General features: G+C 38.0%; 1 protein-coding gene across 9 annotated transcripts in view; it reads right to left on the minus strand.

Annotated features, from left to right (window-relative positions):
• plcb3 (phospholipase C, beta 3 (phosphatidylinositol-specific)) overlaps positions 1-22520 on the minus strand; it is a 357037-nt gene that overhangs the window by 60102 nt on the left and 274415 nt on the right. For 7 of the 9 annotated variants that reach the window (XM_051920110.1, XM_051920112.1, XM_028802363.2 and 4 more), the window contains exons 15-19: positions 16110-16214; positions 9379-9449; positions 9193-9289; positions 9017-9101; positions 1859-1983 (exon numbers count right to left, since the gene is read on the minus strand). In XM_051920110.1, coding sequence (XP_051776070.1) covers positions 1859-1983; positions 9017-9101; positions 9193-9289; positions 9379-9449; positions 16110-16214 — 483 coding nt within the window. The remainder of the gene's footprint in view (positions 1-1858; positions 1984-9016; positions 9102-9192; positions 9290-9378; positions 9450-16109; positions 16215-22520) is intronic. The other 2 variants (XM_051920124.1, XM_051920121.1) reach the window with 1 other exon arrangement.

Here is a 22520-nt window from a genome sequence, read left to right on the forward strand (position 1 = left end):
GTGATATCGGAGACGCTCGATATCTTTAAAATAATATTTAGGTTTTACTGTATGTAAACTGTGTTTACATACATAATTTCAACGAATCTTACCTAATATCTAAGAGAATACAAAGGGTTTATGCTGTATAATTGTGCGTGAAATGTTTATAATAGTGTGGGAGAGTTTATAAGGGCTTAAAATATATAAAAATAACCATATAAACATATGGTTTCTACTTCGCGGATTTTCTTATTTCGCGGGTGGCTCTGCAACGCAACCCCCGCGATGGAGGAGGGATTACTGTATAGCAGTGACTATAATAACTAAGTTCTCTTGGCAAATAGAATGGACATTTTATTGACACATATTCCAAGTCCAGACAGCAGTGAGTATCAATGATCTTAGCATTTGTGCACCAGTTGTTGTTCATGTATACACACAGTTAACTAACCCCCGCCCCCCCCAACCCCCTGCTCTAGTCCGGCTTGGTGTGCTAGAGCAGCCCGCCAGCTTAATAGCCATATCTGGAATTGTCAGGTTGAGCCATGTCTCTATAATGACCATAACACAGCAGTCCTGGATGTTCTTCTGAATGGAGATGGTAAGTTTCATCTCCTCTGTTTTATTTGGGACCAAAAGTTTTAGGACTGATCTTTAAAGGGATATTCTACAGGGCTCACTTTCTGTGTGATTTTCTATGTGATATTTACAAGTTGAATCACAAATTTCTAGTATTTGTGGTTTGCAGTGTATGTTTCTCTGAAAAACTCTGAAATTCTTAAAATTAAGTGACATGCTTTCAAACATTAGAGAATTTCTAACACTACAGAACAGTAAGACTTCATTGATTTTATTCTTGCCAATCCCCTTTAAACACATCAATGCATGATGACTTTCATTGTGGCATGGTATTACTCAAAGAGGACCCAGGGTTGCCACAGCATCTTCTTCTTAACATTGATAACAAATGAAAATATAGCCACATTGGAACAAATCTTAAAGAATAATCAAACAGTGATAGCGTGAAAGATTGAAGACATTATAGGGATTATTTGGGGGTTAGGTGAATCCATTATGAACAGTAAACATAAGCTTGGTCTGTGTGTGTTGGGTGCACAGAAGGGTGACTCCTAAAATGTAACACCACAGCCTTTGCATTCCAAGGAGAATCTCAGCTAATAAATTTTAGAGAAATTTAATAAATGTTTCACCAGGTCTCAAAAATACCATATATTACTCTGATCTAGAGTCCAAACAAAACTTGAAAAATTGAAGAAGCATGCTGATTCTCCAACACAAAAGACCTTAACAGTGCAAGCAAATGTTAGCAAAACCATGTGCGTGTCTTTTTATAATATTGAGAGTGCAGGCCATACTGATTACTTGTCTCGAAAGGCACAAGTTTATAGCAGTCAATCAGAGAAAAGTGGTGAAGAAAGCTGTCCATCATTCCATTTATGCTTCATGACAAATCACATGCTTACACAGCACAGGTTGCAAAGGTTGCAATGTGAAATTGTGGATTCAAGAATGGACACACTCTATTCTCCCAGTTGCCCATTCTTTAATGGCATTTCTCTTAATAGGGCCAACCTAAAACTTTTTATCACCCAATATTTAGATGATATTCATTAAAAAAAATACATAAAATACATTAAGCTATATCCAGATGGCAAAAGTTAGGAGGAAAAAATGTATTAGTAAACATAGCTATGAACATGAATTGTTACACATGGTAATAAGCTTGACATCTTCAACTTAATATTAACTTCAGACTTAATATTAATAGTCATTCTCTTACAGCTTTCCCTTCTTTTCATCTACAATGTTGTACTTTCTGTACTGCTGTTAAGCAGTGTAAGAGCTAAAAACTTACCAAGTGTCTGGAAATTAAGCGCTATCATTTGGCATCCAGCATTCCAGAAAATATGAGGCATATAGTTTGAGGAGTCTACCCGAGTACCTTTTGGGTATATCCGGCTCAGCTGTTTCTTATTGTATCTGGATGGGTTTATAAAGGAAAAGTGTAACACCAAATGCCAGACATCAATGTACAACAGACATTTAACATTTCAGCAATTTGGAATTCTCTTATCTAAGAAGCTTTTATCACATTGACCATCTTTCTTACTTTTTTAAGTCAATTTTTAGTTACTCATTAAATGCTCTATGGTCACTTAACCTCAGATATCTCTACTTTAATTTAGTTTCCAATGTTTTCAATTATCTCTGATCCCTTGCTAATTCTCACATTAAACACAGACTGGATTTTTCCACTTTATTAAGTGAATAAGTTTCATGCAAGGTTCACTGCAGGAACTTAAGCAAAGGGAAAAAAAAATTAGCCGAGAGCTCTTTTATATTTAGAAGATTGGTGACTATGTCTAGAAACCTATTTTCAAAGGAGAGGAATTCAAGAAGAGATAAAAGGCTGATAGCAACCTGGGCCTTCAACCAACCCCCTTTGGCTTTAAGTTTTTGAATGGAATAGAGAAAAGCCAAAATAGCGCTAAATTGTCCATGACATACTATTAATTACATTTATTATAACATATATGATAGACTAGGTCAAACTTCTTCAGTTTTTGCCTATTCACTTTTCAGACCTCATGCACATTACCTGCTTTATTTACTGCATCTCTTATATTAAGGACTTGGGGGCTTCGCCCCCTGCTTGCTTCGCTCGCCAACCCCTGTGTTTGGTTAATTGGATATACAATTTTACATTTTTTTTTTGGAATTGTTTCAATTTCATTATTTTCACTTTTACTTTAAAGCTTCATTAAAAACAATATTTTTTGGAGACACATTGTGACAACGCAACGTATAACTGCCCGTGAGTGAATATTGTTTCTGTTTCTGTAATAAATAATCCGAGTTTTTCTGTTTGTCCCTGTGATTTATTGATTGTCATAGCAAAAGCTATTCTCACGGTAAACTGTAAACATTTTACTACGGATGGCATATCACGATCTCCTTTGGTGTGTAATGTTATTCACGGAATATATACATCACCTTTCTGTTTGCCTGTTAAAATTTGCATCGCTTCTCCGAGGTCATCAATATACACCCGACCGAATTGTGTACTCTTTGAAATTTAACTTGTCGTTCCTTTAACTGTTGTGGGACCACAGATTCTCATAGCATATGGTCCATTATTGTGTAAATCCACGTTTTGTCCATTGAATGAAGCACATGTGAAAAGACTTTGTTGTCTACTCTTTTTTTCAGACCTCAATTTGTCCCGGTATTTTTTCAATTATACCTGGTTCTGATGATTAATCACCTTTTGTTTGCAGTAATGCAATCATTTCTATCTTTTCTTTGATACTGTAGTGACTGACATGATAAAGTGTCACAAAAGTTTTACTTGAACAATCGCTGACTTCCTAACCCCAAACACAACTTTCTAGCACCCTCTCCAATGCCCCCCCTTACCGCATCAAATCAATACCCCGCTATCAGTCCTCCGTGCTGTACTCCGCCTTCCCTCAATCGGACCTAACAGTCACTTAAAACCAAAAGGCCCTCAGCCTGGCTGGGACGCTACAATACTTTTGAATTTTACCGCTTTCATATTCTGTACCTTTCTCTGCATGTGTATCGCGCCATCGTTTGTTTGAGCCTTTCGAATTCCACTGCTTTCATAATCTCTTATCTGCCTTTTTTTCTCTCCAATGCCTTTGGGTCTCTATTCTCCGTATTGTCCTTATACGCTTTATATGTGCTGAGAGCACATGATTTGTGTGTACTATGCGCTTTTACACGATTGATTTTTTTTTGATGGGTGTGCTCTTATATATTCCCTACTATCTTTGTGGACCTTTGCGGACCCCGTAGTGTCTTACGTTTGACTCTGGGGTTCAGTGCAGAATCCTCTTTTCTGTGTGGCTGTGTCGTTAGTCCTCAGCTATGGGCGCGTTGTTTATTCAGGCGGGCTCGTGTTTGTATATCCGTCAGTCGAGCTTGTTCGTTTTGAACCCGTGCCTGCTTTGCTTCCGCAGTTTCAGACACGCGTTGTAGGCGCCTGCGTTCATTGATCTTATCCAGGTGGGCTCGTGTGTGTATTGTTGAGCTGTATTGTGTTTGAATTTGGTGTAAAGCGTTCAGCGGTTTGTACAATCCCAAGCAGCACATTATTCCTAACTTGACTCCGCAGTAGTGCCACTCACAATATGGCGGTGACGCCTGCGCCTTCCGTATTATCTCGGGTTTCACTATGCTGTGTAGTGTGGATGTTTGCGGCATCCGTACTCTCTCCGGTTTGACTTTGGGCGGGGCGCTGAATCCTGTTGTGTTTGTTTGTTCTGTGGCCGTTCTCTGGGGCCGTGTGTTAGTTGAGCTGTATTGTGTTTGAATTTGGTGTAAAGCGTTCAGCGGTTTGTACAATCCCAAGCAACACATTTGTTTTATTTGCTATTTCCGTTAGTTGAGCTGTAAGCGCCTGCGCAGTACGTCTCATCGTCCCATCGCCGTGTACCTGCGTCCATGCCATCCGGTTACCTGCGTCCATGCCATCCGTTTTACCAGTCTCGGTTAGTAATATGGATATTGGTAGTACACAGAACTGGAAATATAGATTGGATAAACAGAATCAGGTAGATGCCCCAAAGCCAAGAGAACCAGAGGAGGCACTGTTGCCTGTTTTGCCTGTTGCTCAAACTGATGCAGATGTTGCCACCTTCTTGCCAACAGAAGGCGAACAGCATACCCCTTGTGATACTCTTGATGCCTCACTGACATAGTTATGTAGCAGACCTTACTCTGTGTGCAACCAACTTCCCAGATCACCTGACATTGTAAAATAGTTACAATAGCAAGACTGTTTTTGAGGCAAGTCTAGGTAGGGAAGTCTCATTCTTGTTTAGTTATTCTTAATATCAATGGAGGTGTTTCATATGCATTTTTCAGTAATATTAGGGAAAATATAATGTATTGTATGAGGCAAGTCTTATTTGGAAATCCTCTGTGCATGTGGCATAATGTACTCTTATCAGACTGCTGTATAAACTCTTGTCCATAAATAAAGGTGCAAACCAAAAAGCAAACAAAAAACTCAGACCATAATCCAGTAACAAAAACCAAAGAAAGACAGAACCAAAATTCAAAAAAGACAAAGAATCAAACATTAACTATAAGGGTAATCAAAAACAGAAGCTAAACAACAACAAGTGAGGATAGCTAATGCCTCGCTGGAGAACTAAGGGTTTTGAATTCTTTAAATAGAAAAGAAAAAACAGAAATTACAAAATAATCCTCAAAACATAACAAAATTAATAGGAAAACAGAAAAGACATTACCTTCAGGGAATATATCCAGGCAATACTATGACAAGCTAACAAGCATATTGTGATACAAGTGGCAGAGAATCCAAAGACCTTCTGTTTGGTATTTGACAAGAGAATAGCAGAGCCAGTAAATGAAATTTGTTACGAGTCTTTCTTCACATAGAATAAACAGAATGAAATCAGAATTAAATCCACAAAATGAAACATAGTTCAAAACCATAAATCCTATTTCAAACTGATTTTTTTTAAACTTGCCATTGCTAGTCTTTCACAAAGACTTTTCCTTTGAAATAGTCAAGGTTCCAACACTCAAGATTCAAATACATTGATTTGTAGTGCCGACACAAGCTGAACAGGTATGCGTTGCATCCATATTCACAAAACGTTTCCTCCAATATAAATTATAGAGAACAATAAAAAAATCAAATAAAAGAAAGAAAAGTTGAGATATCTCAACATATAGGAACAAAATGGAAATATTAAAAAAAATCAAATACTAATGTGCTCCTGACAATGATGGCATTGTAATAATGATGAAAAATAATAAATTAATGAATACAAAATAATTGGAATAAAAATGAATACACTGAAACAAAAGTAAATAAATGAAAAAAAAAAGAAAAAACATTGCATTCTTGACATATTTATTCTAACAAAACTACCTAATGTTATATTTGTCAGTTGGTAGTTATGATCTTATGCACCACTGTTTCAAAAATCTGACTTCCAACAGGCTCAAATGGGTGCTGTTCAACTTGGATGGCACTGGCCTTCCATGGTTCTTCAATTTTTCATTCAATTGTTCTTTCACTCTCCAACCAGAGTAATATACAGCAGGTAACTCTTGTTAACAGCTGGTATGCCTGAGCTTAGCCCATGGCTTTAACTTTCAGGAAATTGTAACTAGAGTTGGCTAAGACAGAGAAAAATATGTTTTCAATTACGTAAGGCATTATGTTAGTAAACTTGTCAGACTTCCTTCCCCAGCAAGAGCCAATATTTGTGATGGCTCATTACCATGGAAATGGGGTTAAAAAAAGGGAACGGCACTCTGGAATTTAAAGACTATTTATGAAAACCGCACACAAGTAATACTGTCAATATTGTAATGCCTGCTATAATGTTTAAATTGTACAAGAACGATATGCAAAAGAAATAAAGCAAATAGATTACATGCTATGATTTTAGTTGACCTCCTAATTATTAAACTCGGCAACGATGCTGAACAGCCTTCTTCAGGGTACTGACAATATTATTCTATATTTGCGTTAACTATTAGCCTGTATTTATTCTAAGGAAGAAACTTGACTCTATATATATGTGTTTTAGTTTAAGGATCTGCCAGACCAATGATAAAGTATGGAATAGAAATATGTATCCCCTCAGTAACCATATGGGACCGTACTTAATCTTTTTGAGATGTTGGACATAATTTTAAGCACTGTGGGCAGGCTTGAAGCTGATTTTGTGCTAAAGAGGGAAAGAACAGAAAAAATCATTGAAACATGGACAGGAGGGGCACTGAACCACTCCTGAGAAGCCCTCTGTTACAGGACTCTGCTTATTAAAAAAGGGCACAACAGCACCTTTAACTGTCTCTCATGCACAAAGAGAAGTAGACTGACCAGCTGCATCAGTCTGGCAACAGCACTGAGAACCCCAGAAACAAACTAATTGTCAAAACACCATTCAGCGAGTGGTAACTTTTAGCTCACAGACACTTCTTATCTAATGAGCCATATATACATTCCTGAGCTTGACATGACCTGTGCCTAAAACCCTGGATAAGCAATCTGTTTGCACTATGACTAACTGTTCTGCAGCTCAGTAACTTGTATGAACTGTCTGGAATGTGTTTTAGGTTCATTCATTGCATTTACAGCTTTCATTTTACAAGTCTCCCTATTATTATTGCCATTGCGTTGTTCAGTGAGAGTGTCACTTACACTCTTGTTGTACGGTAGCCTATATTGCTAATATGTGCTTGATGTTGCTGCACAGGCACCAAATATTTTTCTTTATAATGTGACATACTTTATAATGACAATTACTTGAAATAAGCTAATTTCTTTCACAAGATACGGTAATGTTGCTCATGTAATACTTTTTTTCATATTGAACATTGTAAATACTTCAATTACAATGTTTCCATTTATTTTTACATATACAGTATGTGATTCACTGTTTTCCTAGTATATACAGTATACTGCAAAAAAAAAAAAAAAAAAATCTCAAAATGATTATTATTAAGGAACCTTGTGTGCTACCATATTAGCATTTTATCCTGCATTTCGTCTTGGGTTGATAAAGAGATAAAAAATTCCAATGGGTCCAGCACATGACCTTCCCTACATGATGACACAATTTTACCTGTAAATACTGCAGGTCAATGCACACAAACAATGCAAAATTATTAATTCTGTACAGCAAAATCTATTGGTGTGATATTGCTCATAATTAATAGGCCTATAGCATATTAAAATGTTAAAAACACTGCCATGTGTTACTTCAGATGAACAATCTATTTTTCAATTATCTTGTCAACAGACTCATGTCATGACACACATCACACCGAAAGTGCTCAAGTCATTCTCAAAAATGGTTAAAATGTGTAAATCCAAACTCAAAATATTGACTCCATCATAATATGTTCTCTATACACTATATGCCTATAGTATATTTACTGTAGTTGTTGTAGAAAACATAATTATACTAAAATGATAAAAAAAAACAAAATACATCCTTATTTCTGTGAATTTTAAATGTTAAACCTGGTGAAATGATTTCCTTTGTATTAAAGTTTATGTTCCAAAATATGCAGTCTACAGTCCAAAATGCAATCTGAATCAAGCGATATCACTAAATATTGTGTTATGTAATATACAGAAGAATGGCTCAGAATTCAGGAGTTAGTCTGCAGGGAGAGCTACTGAAAAGAGAGGATATATTTAAATTTCTAGGATCAGTGGTAGCCTGTGATGGAAAACTAGACACAGAGATAACCCACAGACTGCAGTGTGAATGGAACAATTGGAAAAAGGCATCGGGAATATTGTGTGATTAAAGAATTAAGGTGAAGACCGTGTTAAAGCTAGCAATGGTGTATGGTGCTGAGACATGGGCAGTAAAGGGAGTACAGGAGAAGAAGTTAGATGTGGCAGAAATGAGAATGTTGAGATGGATGTGTAGAGTTACACAAAAGGACAGAATAAGTAACGAGACAATCAGGTACAACAAAAGTGGGAGAGATATCTAAGAAAGTACAGGAAAGTAGGTTGAAGTGGTATAGACGTGATCAGGAGAGACAATGAATATATAGGCAAAAGAGTAACTGGAATGGAAGTACAGGGAAGAGAAAGCAAGGGAGGCCAAAGCAGAGATGGATAAATCAAGTAAAAGAAGATCTGAAGGAAAAGGCCTTCACTGGCAAGGAGATGCAGGGCTGAGCCATTTGTAGAAGGTTGAGCAAGCACATTGAGCCAACATAGAAGTGGTTATGTTGGAAGAAGAGTAAGAAGATGAAGAGGCTTAACTGTCAAAACCTATAAAATCATGATGAGATGATGAGGAAAATATTAATGACAGTAAAACATCATAATCCTACTTAAACATTCTACAACAATTTAAACTTGTTAATCTATCAAAAAAATAAACAAATAAATACAACATGCAGCAGACACAGTTCCTATCTCAAAGAAGGTCTGTGGCCTTTAAATGTCATGAATAAATACACTTCAAAAAGATACTCCACAAACTTCTCTGGGCATTTAGTCAGCTGTTCCAAGCCTTTTGTTTCCACGAATGAGGACATTTCAAAATACTTGTTTCTTTCTGTAAAATTCAAAGCAAATAAGGGTAAGACAAAGAACTGAATTATTTTCCATAATTCATTAGTTTCAGATTCAAAGTTAGTGCCACTGACTGCTTGCTATGTCAAAAGACTTGAACTTGACAGGCTCAATGTAGTTGACCAGGTTGGACATTTCTTCTGTTGCATTCACTTCACTGCTGGCTGTACCCTGTAGACAGAGACAGTTAGAAGACTTCAGAGAAAGAAGGGAGCAGGTACAAGGGCTTCTGTCACTTCAGCAAAGCCAAAAAGGGATACCTCATCAGTTGTGGGCTTTTTGGGGTCGGATTGCTCCTCTTCTTCTTCCTCTTCACTGTCTGCTTCACGATCTGAAAACATGGACACAGAAATATGGGAGGTTGCACACAGTGTCCGAGTTACCATTCTTATTGAAGACTCTTGTATTATAAACTATTCTAAACTATGCTCTGTCATAGTGCACACTATAAAAAGGTACAGCGGATAACATCTTAAAATGTATTATTTAATGATAACCTTTTAAGTTTAAAATGGTCTATAATTTTCAAACTACAGACAATATGAACTGAAACAAAACAGTCCAGTAAGTATTTCTTCATATTTATCAAACCTTATTTTATATAGGTCTTTACATTAGGTGTTCTATTTCCTGACACCACTTTCTCCATTGCCAGACTGTGAGAAGCTGTAGTCCTCCTTAGCAGCACTGGACAGAAGCCAGGTAGTAACCTTGAATAGGATATTAGTCCATCAGAATTTACAGATTTACACACACCCATACCCTAACACATTACTATGTGCCAGGAGAATTTACAGTTACCAGTTAACTTAACATGCACATTTTTTTAACATGAAATTAAATATAATATCTGGAAAAAACCCACAGGAGATTGTGCACAATGTGACTAACAGTAACCAGATATGCCATCAAACCATATTCCTGGAGATGGGAGGCAGAAGTGTTATATTGCACCACATCACTTTACAAAGTAAAAAGCAACATATTACAATTCAAAAACCATCAAACAAGATACTTACAAAGAGATGAATGAAATGGCCAAGAATGGAACTGTGCATGGAATGTATGCTACACAACCTTACCAGAATGGAGTACAAACACGATAAATGCAATTAAAGGTGTCACAACTAGAGCTAATGAAATAATAGCATGTATGACTGTAAAGAAGTCAATATTAACAGTGTTTGCTTTATGTGATTTAGGAGACAAAAAACTTAAGTCTGAAGCTAAAGAGCATAGATTTGGGACCGACTTTAAATGCTGCATGTTAAATTACTGTACATATGTAACCACAGCAATAAGTTGAAGGCACTCAAACAAAAGGTACCTCAGACTAAATCCAGCCTATTTCAAAAACTCTCACCCAGTTTCACTGATTTATTTTCAGCAATGAAAAAATATACAAGTTCTCTATGTTTCATTAATTTTGATCACAAATTGTTAAGCTGTTTTATGTTTAAACAACCATCAAACTGTACTGAAAAAGAGATCACCACCTAATATTAACAACTTTATAAATGGGAACAGACAGGACTATAAAAGCAGAACCTAGCATGTTGCATTCAATGCTTCTTCTCCCACTGCACAAATGCTACACTGTCCCATCCATCCATCCATCCATTTTCTTAACCTGCTTATCCAGGCAGGGTTGTTTTTTCCTTAAAACTTTCATTTTCAGTTTCTGAAGCTCAGATGGGTATAGCTAACATTGACAGCAACATTATTTAGCACTGTGATAAAATCCCTGTAGCTGTCTGAGACTCCAGCTTATTCAAAACTCAGCTGCAAGAGTCCTTACTCGAACCAGCAGCAGCGGGCACATCACACCCATCCTGCTCTGTCTCCACTGGCTCCCTGTGTCTTACAGAATCGAATATAAAATCCTACTAATAACTTACAAAGCCTTAAATAACCCCGCGCAAAACTACATCAGTGACCTTCTCCATCACTATATGCCTGCCCGCCCACTAAGGTCCTCTGATTCTGGCAATCTTGTTGTGCCCCTCACTAATCTACACTCCATGGGTGACAGGGCCTTCAGCTGTATAGCGCCCAGACTCTGGAATGACCTACCAAAATTAATCAGGTCAGCTGACTCCATGAATTCTTTTAAAAAACAACTCAAAACTCATCTGTTCAGGAAGGCTTTTAGCTCTATTTGACTTTATTACCCTTCTCTCAGTTTACTTCTCTGTCAAGATGCTAATGTAACCTGTGTGTATGTGCTAGACCATCAATTATGTTGTCTGTTTCTTTTTTTTTTTTTTAGAATTCAGTCTTAATCTTCTTTATTTATTTATCTGGTTTGTACAATGCTATATACTGTATACGCTGCCGTTCTTTATTATATTCTGTAAGTGCCTTGAGCATGGGAAAGGCTCTATATAAATAAAATGTATTATTATTATTATTATTATTAGTTAGGTGAGGCTGAAGAATGCTTTAGAAAAGCCAAAATCAAAACTACAGAAAGGTGACAAATGCAGATTATGTTAGATATTGAAATGGAGGTTACTAATTTAACTTGACAGGCAGTCGCACAAGGACACCTAGATGACAGCTGCCAGATTAGAATAGTGTACAGTGAAACAAATGGCTGCATCTAAAGATTTTCTTTTTTTTTTTTCATAAACTCAATGCAGTGACCAAATGATTAAAAAAAGAAAACAAACAACTTGATAGTATAAAACCACCACATACAGGTCGAAGGCTGCAAATAGCAACCACTTTGGATCAGAATGCCTCATGAAGAATGCCATAGAGACCACTTGATTAACATTAATCTATCGAATTCTGAACCTTTTAGATCTAAGAAGTCACAGGGTTCAGAGCCTATCCCAACAGCAGACGGTTCAAGGCAGGAGCTAGCTCTGATCCATTGTAGAGAACATTCACAATGTCACCCCTACAAGGCCAATTCACAGGTGTCTAATAATCCATTGGAGAGAACACTGTCAGGGCCAGTTTAGAGTCATTAATTAAAATATTCTTCACATAATTCTGATATGCAAGAAAAAAACTGAAATTTTCAACAGAAAAACCCACACATATATACAGGGAGAGTATGCAAACTCCACTCAGCTAATAACTGAGTAATATTCAAACTCGGAGTGATATGAGACTGCCATTCTAACCACTACAGTGAAAAAGTATAATAATAGTTTTAAGTGATTTAAAAAATACATTTAAAATTTACAGTGGACACTAATCGTCTTTTCATTACACAAGGGAATGCAGAACTGCAGTGCGGTTTCATTTGGTTTTAGGTGCTAATCAGTGTATAGCTAAAGCTTTTTTAAATGTTGCTTCTTTAAATATAGCTGATATTCCATTTCATTCATCCATCCATCCATCCATCCATCCATCCAATAGGGTTGTGGAGATTGTCTACTCAGAAAAACAGGACAGAAAGCAGGAACCAAACCTGGATGTCATACCAGTCCACAGCACAGGCGCACTGACACATATACAAGTTCTACTCTAGTTAATCAAAGTCACCCATTAATGTAACGCACACATAAGATGTGGGAGGAAAACTTACCTGGTAAAACGCCCACATGAATGTAGGCGAACTACAAATGTGACATAGTGACTGCACTAAGATCTGAACTCAGTCTCCACTAGCGCCATGAGACCATGCTGCACTAATCCATTTCAGGTTAACTGAAGTAGAAAGCATAAAAATGTCTGTAAACTTTGATTTAATAATGGGTATTCCTTTTACTTGGAATATCAAAAGACCAAATTTGGTGCTCTAATCCTCTAAATTCAAATTAAAAAACAGGCTTTTTTAGAGTTTTCCAATAAAATGACAACATTGTAAGTAAAAATTGAGCTTAAGATTTCTGATCACATTTCTTCATCCTTAGAGCACACTATTAAACATTTACATCATTTACTATTGGGGGAAAGGGCAGAATATGCATTAACCATGTTAGAAAAATGCAACTGACAAATATCAAATCAAAGTGTGTTTCATGTCCATGTACAAGACAATACAGTGGCTTTTTAGGTGTTGGTTCAATACCCATAATGTCCTTGTAATTAATTGTTCTTCTGTGGAATTCAAACTGCATCATCCACTTCGAGAAAGCACAGAATTATGGTTTTCTTCCAAAGCTAAACCCCCACTAATCCTGTCAAGCTGAAAGTAAGGAAACCCCTGTTAATTGTAGCATATCCTGCCACTAATCCCTAAAGAGACACCAACAATCTAATAAGCAAGGTCAATGTTAATGGAAAACTTCATCCAAAAATGATTTTTTAAACATGTTTCTAACCCCATGTGATGGCCAAGAAAATTTTTTTACCCTCGGTTTTCATAGAGAAATAAAAAGTTTCTGATACAATATGTCTATGGTGACCAACATTGGACAACATCAAATAATACGTAAATTTCCTCGAAAGAAAATCTCACATTACTCGTGTCACATAATCTACATGTGAAGTCATCCAGTTGTATGCTCACAGCATCCCAAACACATGGTATTTTGAATAAAATATTGTTAAATAAGTCCCTCATAGTAAATGTTCTCATGCACTAAAATGAACAGCACTTAAACATGCCTAAGCATTTGAATTGTAGGCCAGCCTCCCGTCGTCACACTAATATTCATATTCACAACTGGAGTATCTTGGAATTATGTGGCAATTATGTGACACTGAGTGGATCAGCTGACCTACTTTATGAAGCATCTTGGAAATGCAAAAGTCCGAGGCATATTCTTTTCTTGCCTCTTAACGCAGCTGAACATACCATACGAAACAAGTCCGAGTGCACTACAACCAAAGCATTGGACCACCACTCACCATATTGAAACTTAAATGTGTCGGTTACCACTGCAGGGGTAATTTCTACATGATGGTGGAGAATGAAAGCGACCATAGCCTGAATTATGATATGCTGGCATGTGTGTACCTGATGTCACTATATCTAAAAATACTATACATGAACGTCATTCACAAGTATTAATTATGGATATTTTTCTTTTTTATTTGATATATTTTTAATTTACTCAGAAGCTCTAGAGCTTTGTATCATGGAAGAACTATAGCTGAACATGTAAATTTTATATATAATTGCAATCACTGCTAAATTTGCAATATTTTCCTGAAACCAACATGAATACACCGACTTCACACACAAAACGTTTCTTCTTTCATATGGCAAGAGAAGACATAAATCCACAATTATATAATTTTATATTTAGGTTAGGTCAGACAATTGCTCAATGCTGGGCCCTTTGATGCCTGCTTTAAATTTAGCTGTACTGGTACGTTTCAAGGGCTGCTCCAGATAATAACAGTCATAAAATGCAGAGTTATAATTTAAAAGTTGTAATTTGTAACTAGCATGGATTGTGTTGAATGTAATTTAGACTGCTTCGGAGCAGCATAAAACAACAAACTAAAACATTTTAAAAACGTTGGATATACAGACAGAATCACAACAACATAAGAATTTTGATATTGAGTTAAATCTGCTGACTCTGGGCAGTATTAAAGATTTCTGTCATTCCCTTTCCTTATTTAGGACCTCTCTGATGTCACACAAAGGTCTTTATAAGACTGGCAAGAGTGTTCTTACTGTATTTAATAAATAGGGTACATGAATAACAACCATCCATTTTGTAAACTTTAACCCAATATTTAGGTTTGCAGAGAACAGATGACAGTCCTGGCAGAACTGTGTGTAAGTAAGGAGTATTTTCCTTCTTTCTTAGGAGACAATGTTCCTTTAATGTAGGTAATGACATCCTTCACATATTCCACAACTCTTTGATGGACTCACTGGGACTGTAACTGCCAAGTCAGAAGCTTTTCTTTCTTTTTAATTATCTTCCCTTTTTGTCATTTTTTTGTGTGATCATATCATAGATAAATAAGTATAAACACACACTATCTATGGTATTTATTTATTAATATATTTAACAAGCTTCTGTAAAAAGCCAAATTTCACCTTAGCAACAAATACAGTTTACTTGTTCATTCATTCATTCATCCCATCTATCTATCTATAGTGGTGACACTGTGTGGAGACGGTAGGGTTTGACACAAAGAGATATCAGCTGACGTCACCAGGAGGCGCACCACTCAGTGTTCTCAGAGACAAGCTTTGCGTGGCTGGAAGAAGAAGAATTGAAAGAAATTGGCGACAAGGGTGGGATTTGCACTGTGGATGGACTGCCAGTCCATCCAATGGCACACTCGCTCCTACTGGGCCAATTTAAAGTTACCAATTAAGTCGCCATAAGTCTTTGAGATGCAAGAGAAAAGTCACACAGATCATCCACACTGAAATTTGAAAACGGTGTCTGGAATAATGTGTCAGCACAAATCACTCTGCCTCGATGACACACTATATGGTAAGGCAGGCAGTGCAGTCTTTATCACTTTAGCTTCAGTTGTTAAAAACGGGGAAAAGGTAATATGTACTGATTTTGTAACTCCATATGCATCAGCGAAATATGCAATAAGTACATACTCTATTCTGTTTTAACATTCATCCATACATTTTTTAAACAAACTTTTCCAGAGTAGGGTCATAGGTAAGCTGGAGATTATCCTAGCAGGCAACAGGAGCAAGGGAGGACCAATCCCTGGATATCTGATTGTGCACATTACAGACCTCCACAAACCTCAAATACTACATATTACTTTAGAGAAAAGCCAAGCAAAATGACACCTTTTATTGGCTAACTAAAAAGATTACAATATGCAAGCTTTCGAGGCAACTCAGGCCCCTTCTTCAGGCAAGATGTATGGCAAGATGTACACCCTAGTACTACATATTACTTTGAAATATTCTGATGAAGGTATATCTTGCTATTTTTATCAGTTTTTTTTTAATGAAATTATATAGAAATTAATCATAGACAGCTTTTTGTTTGTCCTAAATGTGGTACGTTTTAATAACACCTCTGCTAACTGAAAGCAGAGAGACGTGTGCACACGTCATAGTAAAAGTGGACCTGAAAATCTGTACCCTCACCAATGGACTTTCTTGGTTCTGCTTCTTTAATTAGCCTTTCAGCTAATTTCTCTTCCCCATTCGACAACAGCTGCCCTGCGTCTGATGTGCTGTGTGGTGGACACCCTGGAAAAAATTCAACAACCATAATAGCAGAGTGCGTTAAAAACTATTAAAAGAGTCAGGAGTAGGGTTCATTCACATTCAACTATTAAGAGAATGACCCAAAAAAGATCAAAGAAATTTTATAGTAGGTTTGAGAGTTAAAATATGTAAGGTCAGAAGAAAGAAAACATTTATACAGCTGTGAAAATCACTTTAAGGGAAGTTAGGGAAAAAAAAAGTTCTTTGAAGTGTTTGCAGAGCATATCTAGACGGGGTATTACCTTCGTGGGCTTTATCATTCTAATGGGTACCTGCCCTGATATGTACAGGCCAATTATACTACATGTGGGACTCCGGGAACAGCACTCAACCAAGTGGCTTGAATAATAGAAGAGCCCTGCTGATAATGTGCCCCGACATGGAGGCACTACCAATGAGGAAGTACTTTCATCAAGGACTGAAAAAGCTATGCTCTTATTACTGTCTGGTGCAGGATCACATAAATCTGACATTGATAAAGATTTATAGCATACTGGAGACAGATCCTCTCTGTCTTTTTTCTGTCTATTACCATACCCAAAAATAAATTATGAATTAAAGGAAAAAAGGTTGCATACCATAATATATATTATTTCCTAACAGCAATACTCTCTGGGTTTACTTTGATTCCTCTCGTAAGTGATGCAGATATTTGTTGCTTTGCTCTACTAAGAAGGGTTTTAGTTTGTTCTTCATTTAGCTGGAACTACAACATATTACATGTACATAGATTCTAGATTTACTATTTAGTTATGGAATTTGCCATATAAGACTGATTGTAGTTTGAAGTTCACATCACTCCTGTTACTCTAAGATGCCACCATATTTTAAATGTGAAGCATTTTTAATATCATTTTTGATGGGAAAAAAACATCACATTCAAAACTGAGCATATATTAGATAATTAAGCAGAAGAACAGTTGATATTGAACACATGTTAAATGAGTGCAGCTGCACGAAACACTGGCTTCACTGGTAATGCTGGTAACTGGTAGTACAATGCCTGGTGAAATGTAATAAGTCAGAATCTACACTACACAACACCTGGGTTTAATAGGGATTTTAGTTTTGTGCCACTCTCTTTGATACTAGTAAGAACAAACTGTGCTGGCAATAAAGAACAAGACTAAACCCCAAGCTTCAGTTCCTAAAATGGAGTCAGAATAATCCTAAGCAAGCCACATAACTTAACAGTGTGAGGACACTAGAAATATATATAAATGACATTTTTGCAAGATTTTACATCCAAGTATCACCTAAATAAATGGAAGGTAATGAAAATGAAGGATCTACTGGGTTGATTTCATGCTGTGGTATAATGAGTCTTGTGATGTTACACTTGATGCTGGGTTATGAATGGTGCCACTATGACTTAAGGTGTTTTTGATTGGTCACTCACCTTCTACAGAAAAGAAATAATTGAAGAAGAGACAAAGAAACAAAGATGAAAAATAGATTAAGAGGAGAGAGACAGTGATACTTTTTAAAGAATTATAGTAATGAAACCCCACAGTGATTCACTCTGGCTTACTGTAGGATATTTCCAAATTATCCTCAATAATTCTCTTTTTGAATTACACAGTAATTTTGAATAACTTTTTTGTTTTCATTTTGCCTCTCTGGCCAACTTAATTTTAATAGTTTTAAAATACTATTGCAGTATCCAGAATGTCTTATATGTATGTCACACCTTTCACATTACCATCTTTATGAATTAAGCAAGACTGTGCCACAAAAGTAGGACTGGTATTTTCATGCTAGATTTTCAAAAGTTAATAAGGCCATATCACTCTGGAAACCAGTTTGCATAGCTTCATGTTTTACAGATGCATGGTCTGCTTTAAACAATGCCAAACACATGATGCATTTCACCTTACATAGTCCAGGATGATTACCTGTGTCATCCACTACAATATTTGAAAACTCACAACCTGAAGAATGCAATAGTGGGTTTAGGTGGCAAAGATGAAAGAGGTACAGTATGAGTTTGAGGTATGTGTTATAACACAGCAACAGAGCATCGGGCAGCACTCCACAAATAAAAATATATCATTCAGTCACATGAAAATACACTTCTTACATCTTGGATAAAACTAGCATCAGTTGAACTGGCTTCCAAACAGTTTACAGGGAATGTACTATTAGTATGTGCCTGTTAAAATCTCCTTCTTCCTCCTATCTTCCCATTTTATGCATTCTGTGTACACTTGGTTGTTAATGAAAATAACCTGCTCCCCCAAAAAGCCAGTCATATGGCTGCCACTTGGTAAATGTAACACACTGACTAATTAACATTTATGCTTTTGTGTTGGGTGTCCAGCATTGGAACAGCAGTCCTTTTGCATTTGCCTTGATCACAAACAAGTCTCCGTTCTTGGTGTGTTCCATTTGGCCCAATGCTCTGATCTGCAGTCATCCAGGGTGGCTCGAATATGACACTGCTGTGGTAGTTTCTAATTGTATAGGAGTAGATTTTCCCTCTAAGTGCTTGTCAAAATTGTGCAGCACTCTGAAGTCTATGAATTAGCTAAAAGTCATTTATGTGCATAGATCTTACTTCTGGTTTCCAGAAGACCACAGTGGGGTGTCTGTGGTCCAGCTTTGCATGCTTCCCTCTATTGTCATTGTAATGGCTGGTTCTAAACTTAGAATGTTTTTCGATGCTGTAACAAGCACATGTCTGATTACCTTGTTCTACCAGAAGCTACACTCTGGTGAAACCTGTATTTCCTGTATGCTGAAAGTTCCTCGTTCACTGTGTTTTTAAAGGTAGCGCAAAGCAACATTGCATCTTTCACCTGTATTGTCAGTTAAGTAATATACAAAAGTTGTGACTGGACAGCCTTTGCTTGCATTTGAAATCTTTCACAACTGCTGATTTGTGTTACTTTTTTCTCCAAGTGTCAGGATCTACCTGCACTCTAAGCCGAGTGATATATTGTTAGGTAAACTGGGATTTCTCCAAAAAAAGTATTCAGTCTGAGTGACTGCAACATTTTCACTGTCAATTAATCTTACTGATGTTTTAGGTTTTGTTTAAATGCTGCCTGTTACAGATATTTGTCTTATTGAGATTCCTCTTTTTTATCTATTCATTTATTTGTTTTTGTATGAAATATTCCTCTTATTGAGGAATATTTCATACAAAAACAAATGAATAGATAAACAGGCAAACAAATAAATGTACTGTGAAATGAGACAACTAATGAATAAAAACACTATTATGTGCAAGTATAATTTTTTTTGCTAATTAAATTATTTCTTCACTTATTTGTTTCAGTGATATTCATTACACACCACATAAAACACAGCTTGAAAAAGTTTGATTTTGTATTTCACTGCATATTTCAAGTTGTGTACGGTATCAAAGAAATAACAAAAAAGCACATAAAGTAAAAAGCAACAAAAAACATTTAATCTCACATTTAATTATTTATGTGTTTTTATTTATTTATTGTCACATTTCAAAGCACATTGATTTCTCCACATTTATTTATTCATTTATTTATTTATTTTTTTCAGAAATATTCCACTGTATTGAATATGTAGAAAACAAAAAGAAACACAAGCAAACTGCTCATTTGAGTCAGCACTTCACATGAAAGCATGTGAATCTGTTATTAAAGTGATTGTCAACTGTTACTTTTTAAAGGTACCATTATGAAGGATGAGTTCTGTGCAAACAGTATATCTAAAATATAATATTAGCTTGAGATTTCCCAATTATTACTTGAAAAACAATTATTTGGAGCAGAATTTGGGACTGAAAGTCTAGGACTACTTCACAGTCTGTGAGATGTAGATGGGAAACATTTGATTATTGTGTGTTTAGTTGCCCGAGACATTTTTGTTAGATGATGAAGGCTGGTATATATTTAACTTGTGCTAAGGATTCCATCCCATATGTATGTCCAGTAGCATACTAACAGCCACTGTGCTAGTAATAAGGCAATGGAAGAAGCTGGCTAAAAAGCATCCACCCATCCATCCATTGTCTTCCGCTTATCCGAGGTCGGGTCGTGGGGGCAGCAGCTTGAGCAGAGATGCCCAGACTTCCCTCTCCCTGGCCACTTCTTCTAGCTCTTCCGGGAGAATCCCAAGGCGTTCCCAGGCCAGCCGAGAGACATAGTCCCTTCAGCGTGTCCTGGGTCTTCCCCGGGGCCTCCTCCCGGTTAGACATGCCCGGAACACCTCACCAGGGAGGCGTCCAGGAGGCATCCTGATCAGATGCCCGAGCCACCTCATCTGACTCCTCTCGATGCAGAGGAGCAGCGGCTCTACTCTGAGCCTCTCCCGGATGACTGAGTTTCTCACCCTATCTTTAAGGGAAAGCCCAGACACCCTGCGGAAGAAACTCATTTCAGCCGCTTGTATTCGCGATCTCATTCTTTCGGTCACTTTCGGGGGTGGACGAGAGGGTAACCTCCCTTCGCCTTCGGGTGGGGGGACGGGTCCTAACTGTTGTTTGTGCGTATGCACCGAACAGCAGTTCGGAGTACCCACCCTTTTTGGAGTCCCTGGAGGGGGTGCTAGAGGGCATTCCTTCTGGGGACTCCCTCGTTCTGCTGGGAGACTTCAATGCTCACGTGGGCAATGACAGTGAGACCTGGAAGGGCGTGATTGGAAGGAATGGCCCCCCCGAACTGAACCCGAGCAGTGTTTTGTTATTGGACTTCTGTGCTCGTCACGGATTGTCCATAACGAACACCATGTTCAAGCATAGGGGTGTTCATATGTGCACTTGGCACCAGGACACCCTAGGCCTCAGTTCGATGATCGACTTTGTGGTCGTGTCGTCGGACTTGCGGCCACATGTCTTGGACACTCGGGTGAAGAGAGGGGCGGAGCTGTCAACTGATCACCACCTGGTGGTGAGTTGGCTTCGATGGTGGGAGAGGATGCCGGTCAGGCGTGGTAGGCCCAAACGTGTTGTGAGGGTCTGCTGGGAACGTCTGGCAGAGCCCCCTGTCAGAAGTAGCTTCAACTCCCACCTCCGGCAGAACTTCGACCACATCCCGAGGGAGGTGGGGGACAGTGAGTCCGAATGGGCCATGTTCCGTGCCTCTATTGTTGAGGCAGCTGACCGGAGCTGTGGCTGTAAGGGGGTCGGTGCCTGTCGTGGCGGCAATCCCCGAACCCGTTGGTGGACACCGGCGGTGAAGGATGCCGTCAAGCTGAAGAAGGAGTCCTACAGGACCCTTTTGTCCTGTGGGACCCTGGAGGCAGCTAATAGGTACCGGCAGGCCAAGCGGAATGCGGCTTTGGTGGTTGCTGAGGCAAAAACTCGGGCGTGGGAGGAGTTTGGGGAGGCCATGGAGAACGACTTTCGGACAGCTTCGAGGAGATTCTGGTCCACCATCCAGCGTCTCAGGAAGGGGAAGCAGTGCAGTATCAACACTGTATATGGTGGGGATGGTGCGCTGCTGACCTTGACTCGGGACGTTGTGGGTCGGTGGGGGGAGTACTTCGAAGACCTCCTCAATCCCATTAACATGCCTTTCAATGAGGAAGCAGAGCCTGGGGACCGGGGTAAACCCCAATGTACAGGCTCCAAGTTGGGGGGCTAAAAAGCAAGGAAAAGATAAAGTTTGAGAACTTGTAGTAACTGCAGTTTACAGAGTGGATCTTGCATCCTCCTGTTGCAGGTCACACATACATTCTGATTTTTCTATGACTGGCACAGAGTTGAACTGTTTTTGAAGGCATATACACTATACTGCTGCTGTGCAACTAAGCCAACAAATTACATTTTTAATTCTGTTTGTACATTGAGGATATTTTTTATTCATCAGTGTACCATCAGTTGCATGCTTTCATTGATGTCACCAGCACAATAAAGGGCCAATGATAATTTATCTCCGCAGACAGAGGCAGCATGACAACCACTTCTCTAAACTGCAGTGTTGTTGACATCTGCCTTGTGTCTCATTGCAAAGTGTCATCATCTCTCTATTGCGAATCTCGCTGCGTTAGGTGAAGAGGAGTGCACAACTTCCTTTTTACTCTACTCTAAAGTGGGTCTTCTTGATAGTTTAGATGGGCTTGATAGTAGCAGAGGCACAGGTACAGATGTGATTTACAGACCAAAAGACTACTTTGGCTTCTTTGCAAGATGACGGATGAAAGCAGTTATAGCAAGTGGAAAATCTGGAAATGTTCAGGACAAATAAGAGCAGAATGAGGGTGTCTACTTGGTAAAGGAACAAACCATAGAAGGGGGAAGCGACACTATATTACAAATGCTCATGCACATCACTAGTCAATGGTGTAGGAGCCAGTTTGAACAAA

The sequence above is a fragment of the Erpetoichthys calabaricus genome, chromosome 1 (genome assembly GCF_900747795.2).
Source record: "Erpetoichthys calabaricus chromosome 1, fErpCal1.3, whole genome shotgun sequence".
Lineage (NCBI taxonomy): Eukaryota > Metazoa > Chordata > Cladistia > Polypteriformes > Polypteridae > Erpetoichthys > Erpetoichthys calabaricus.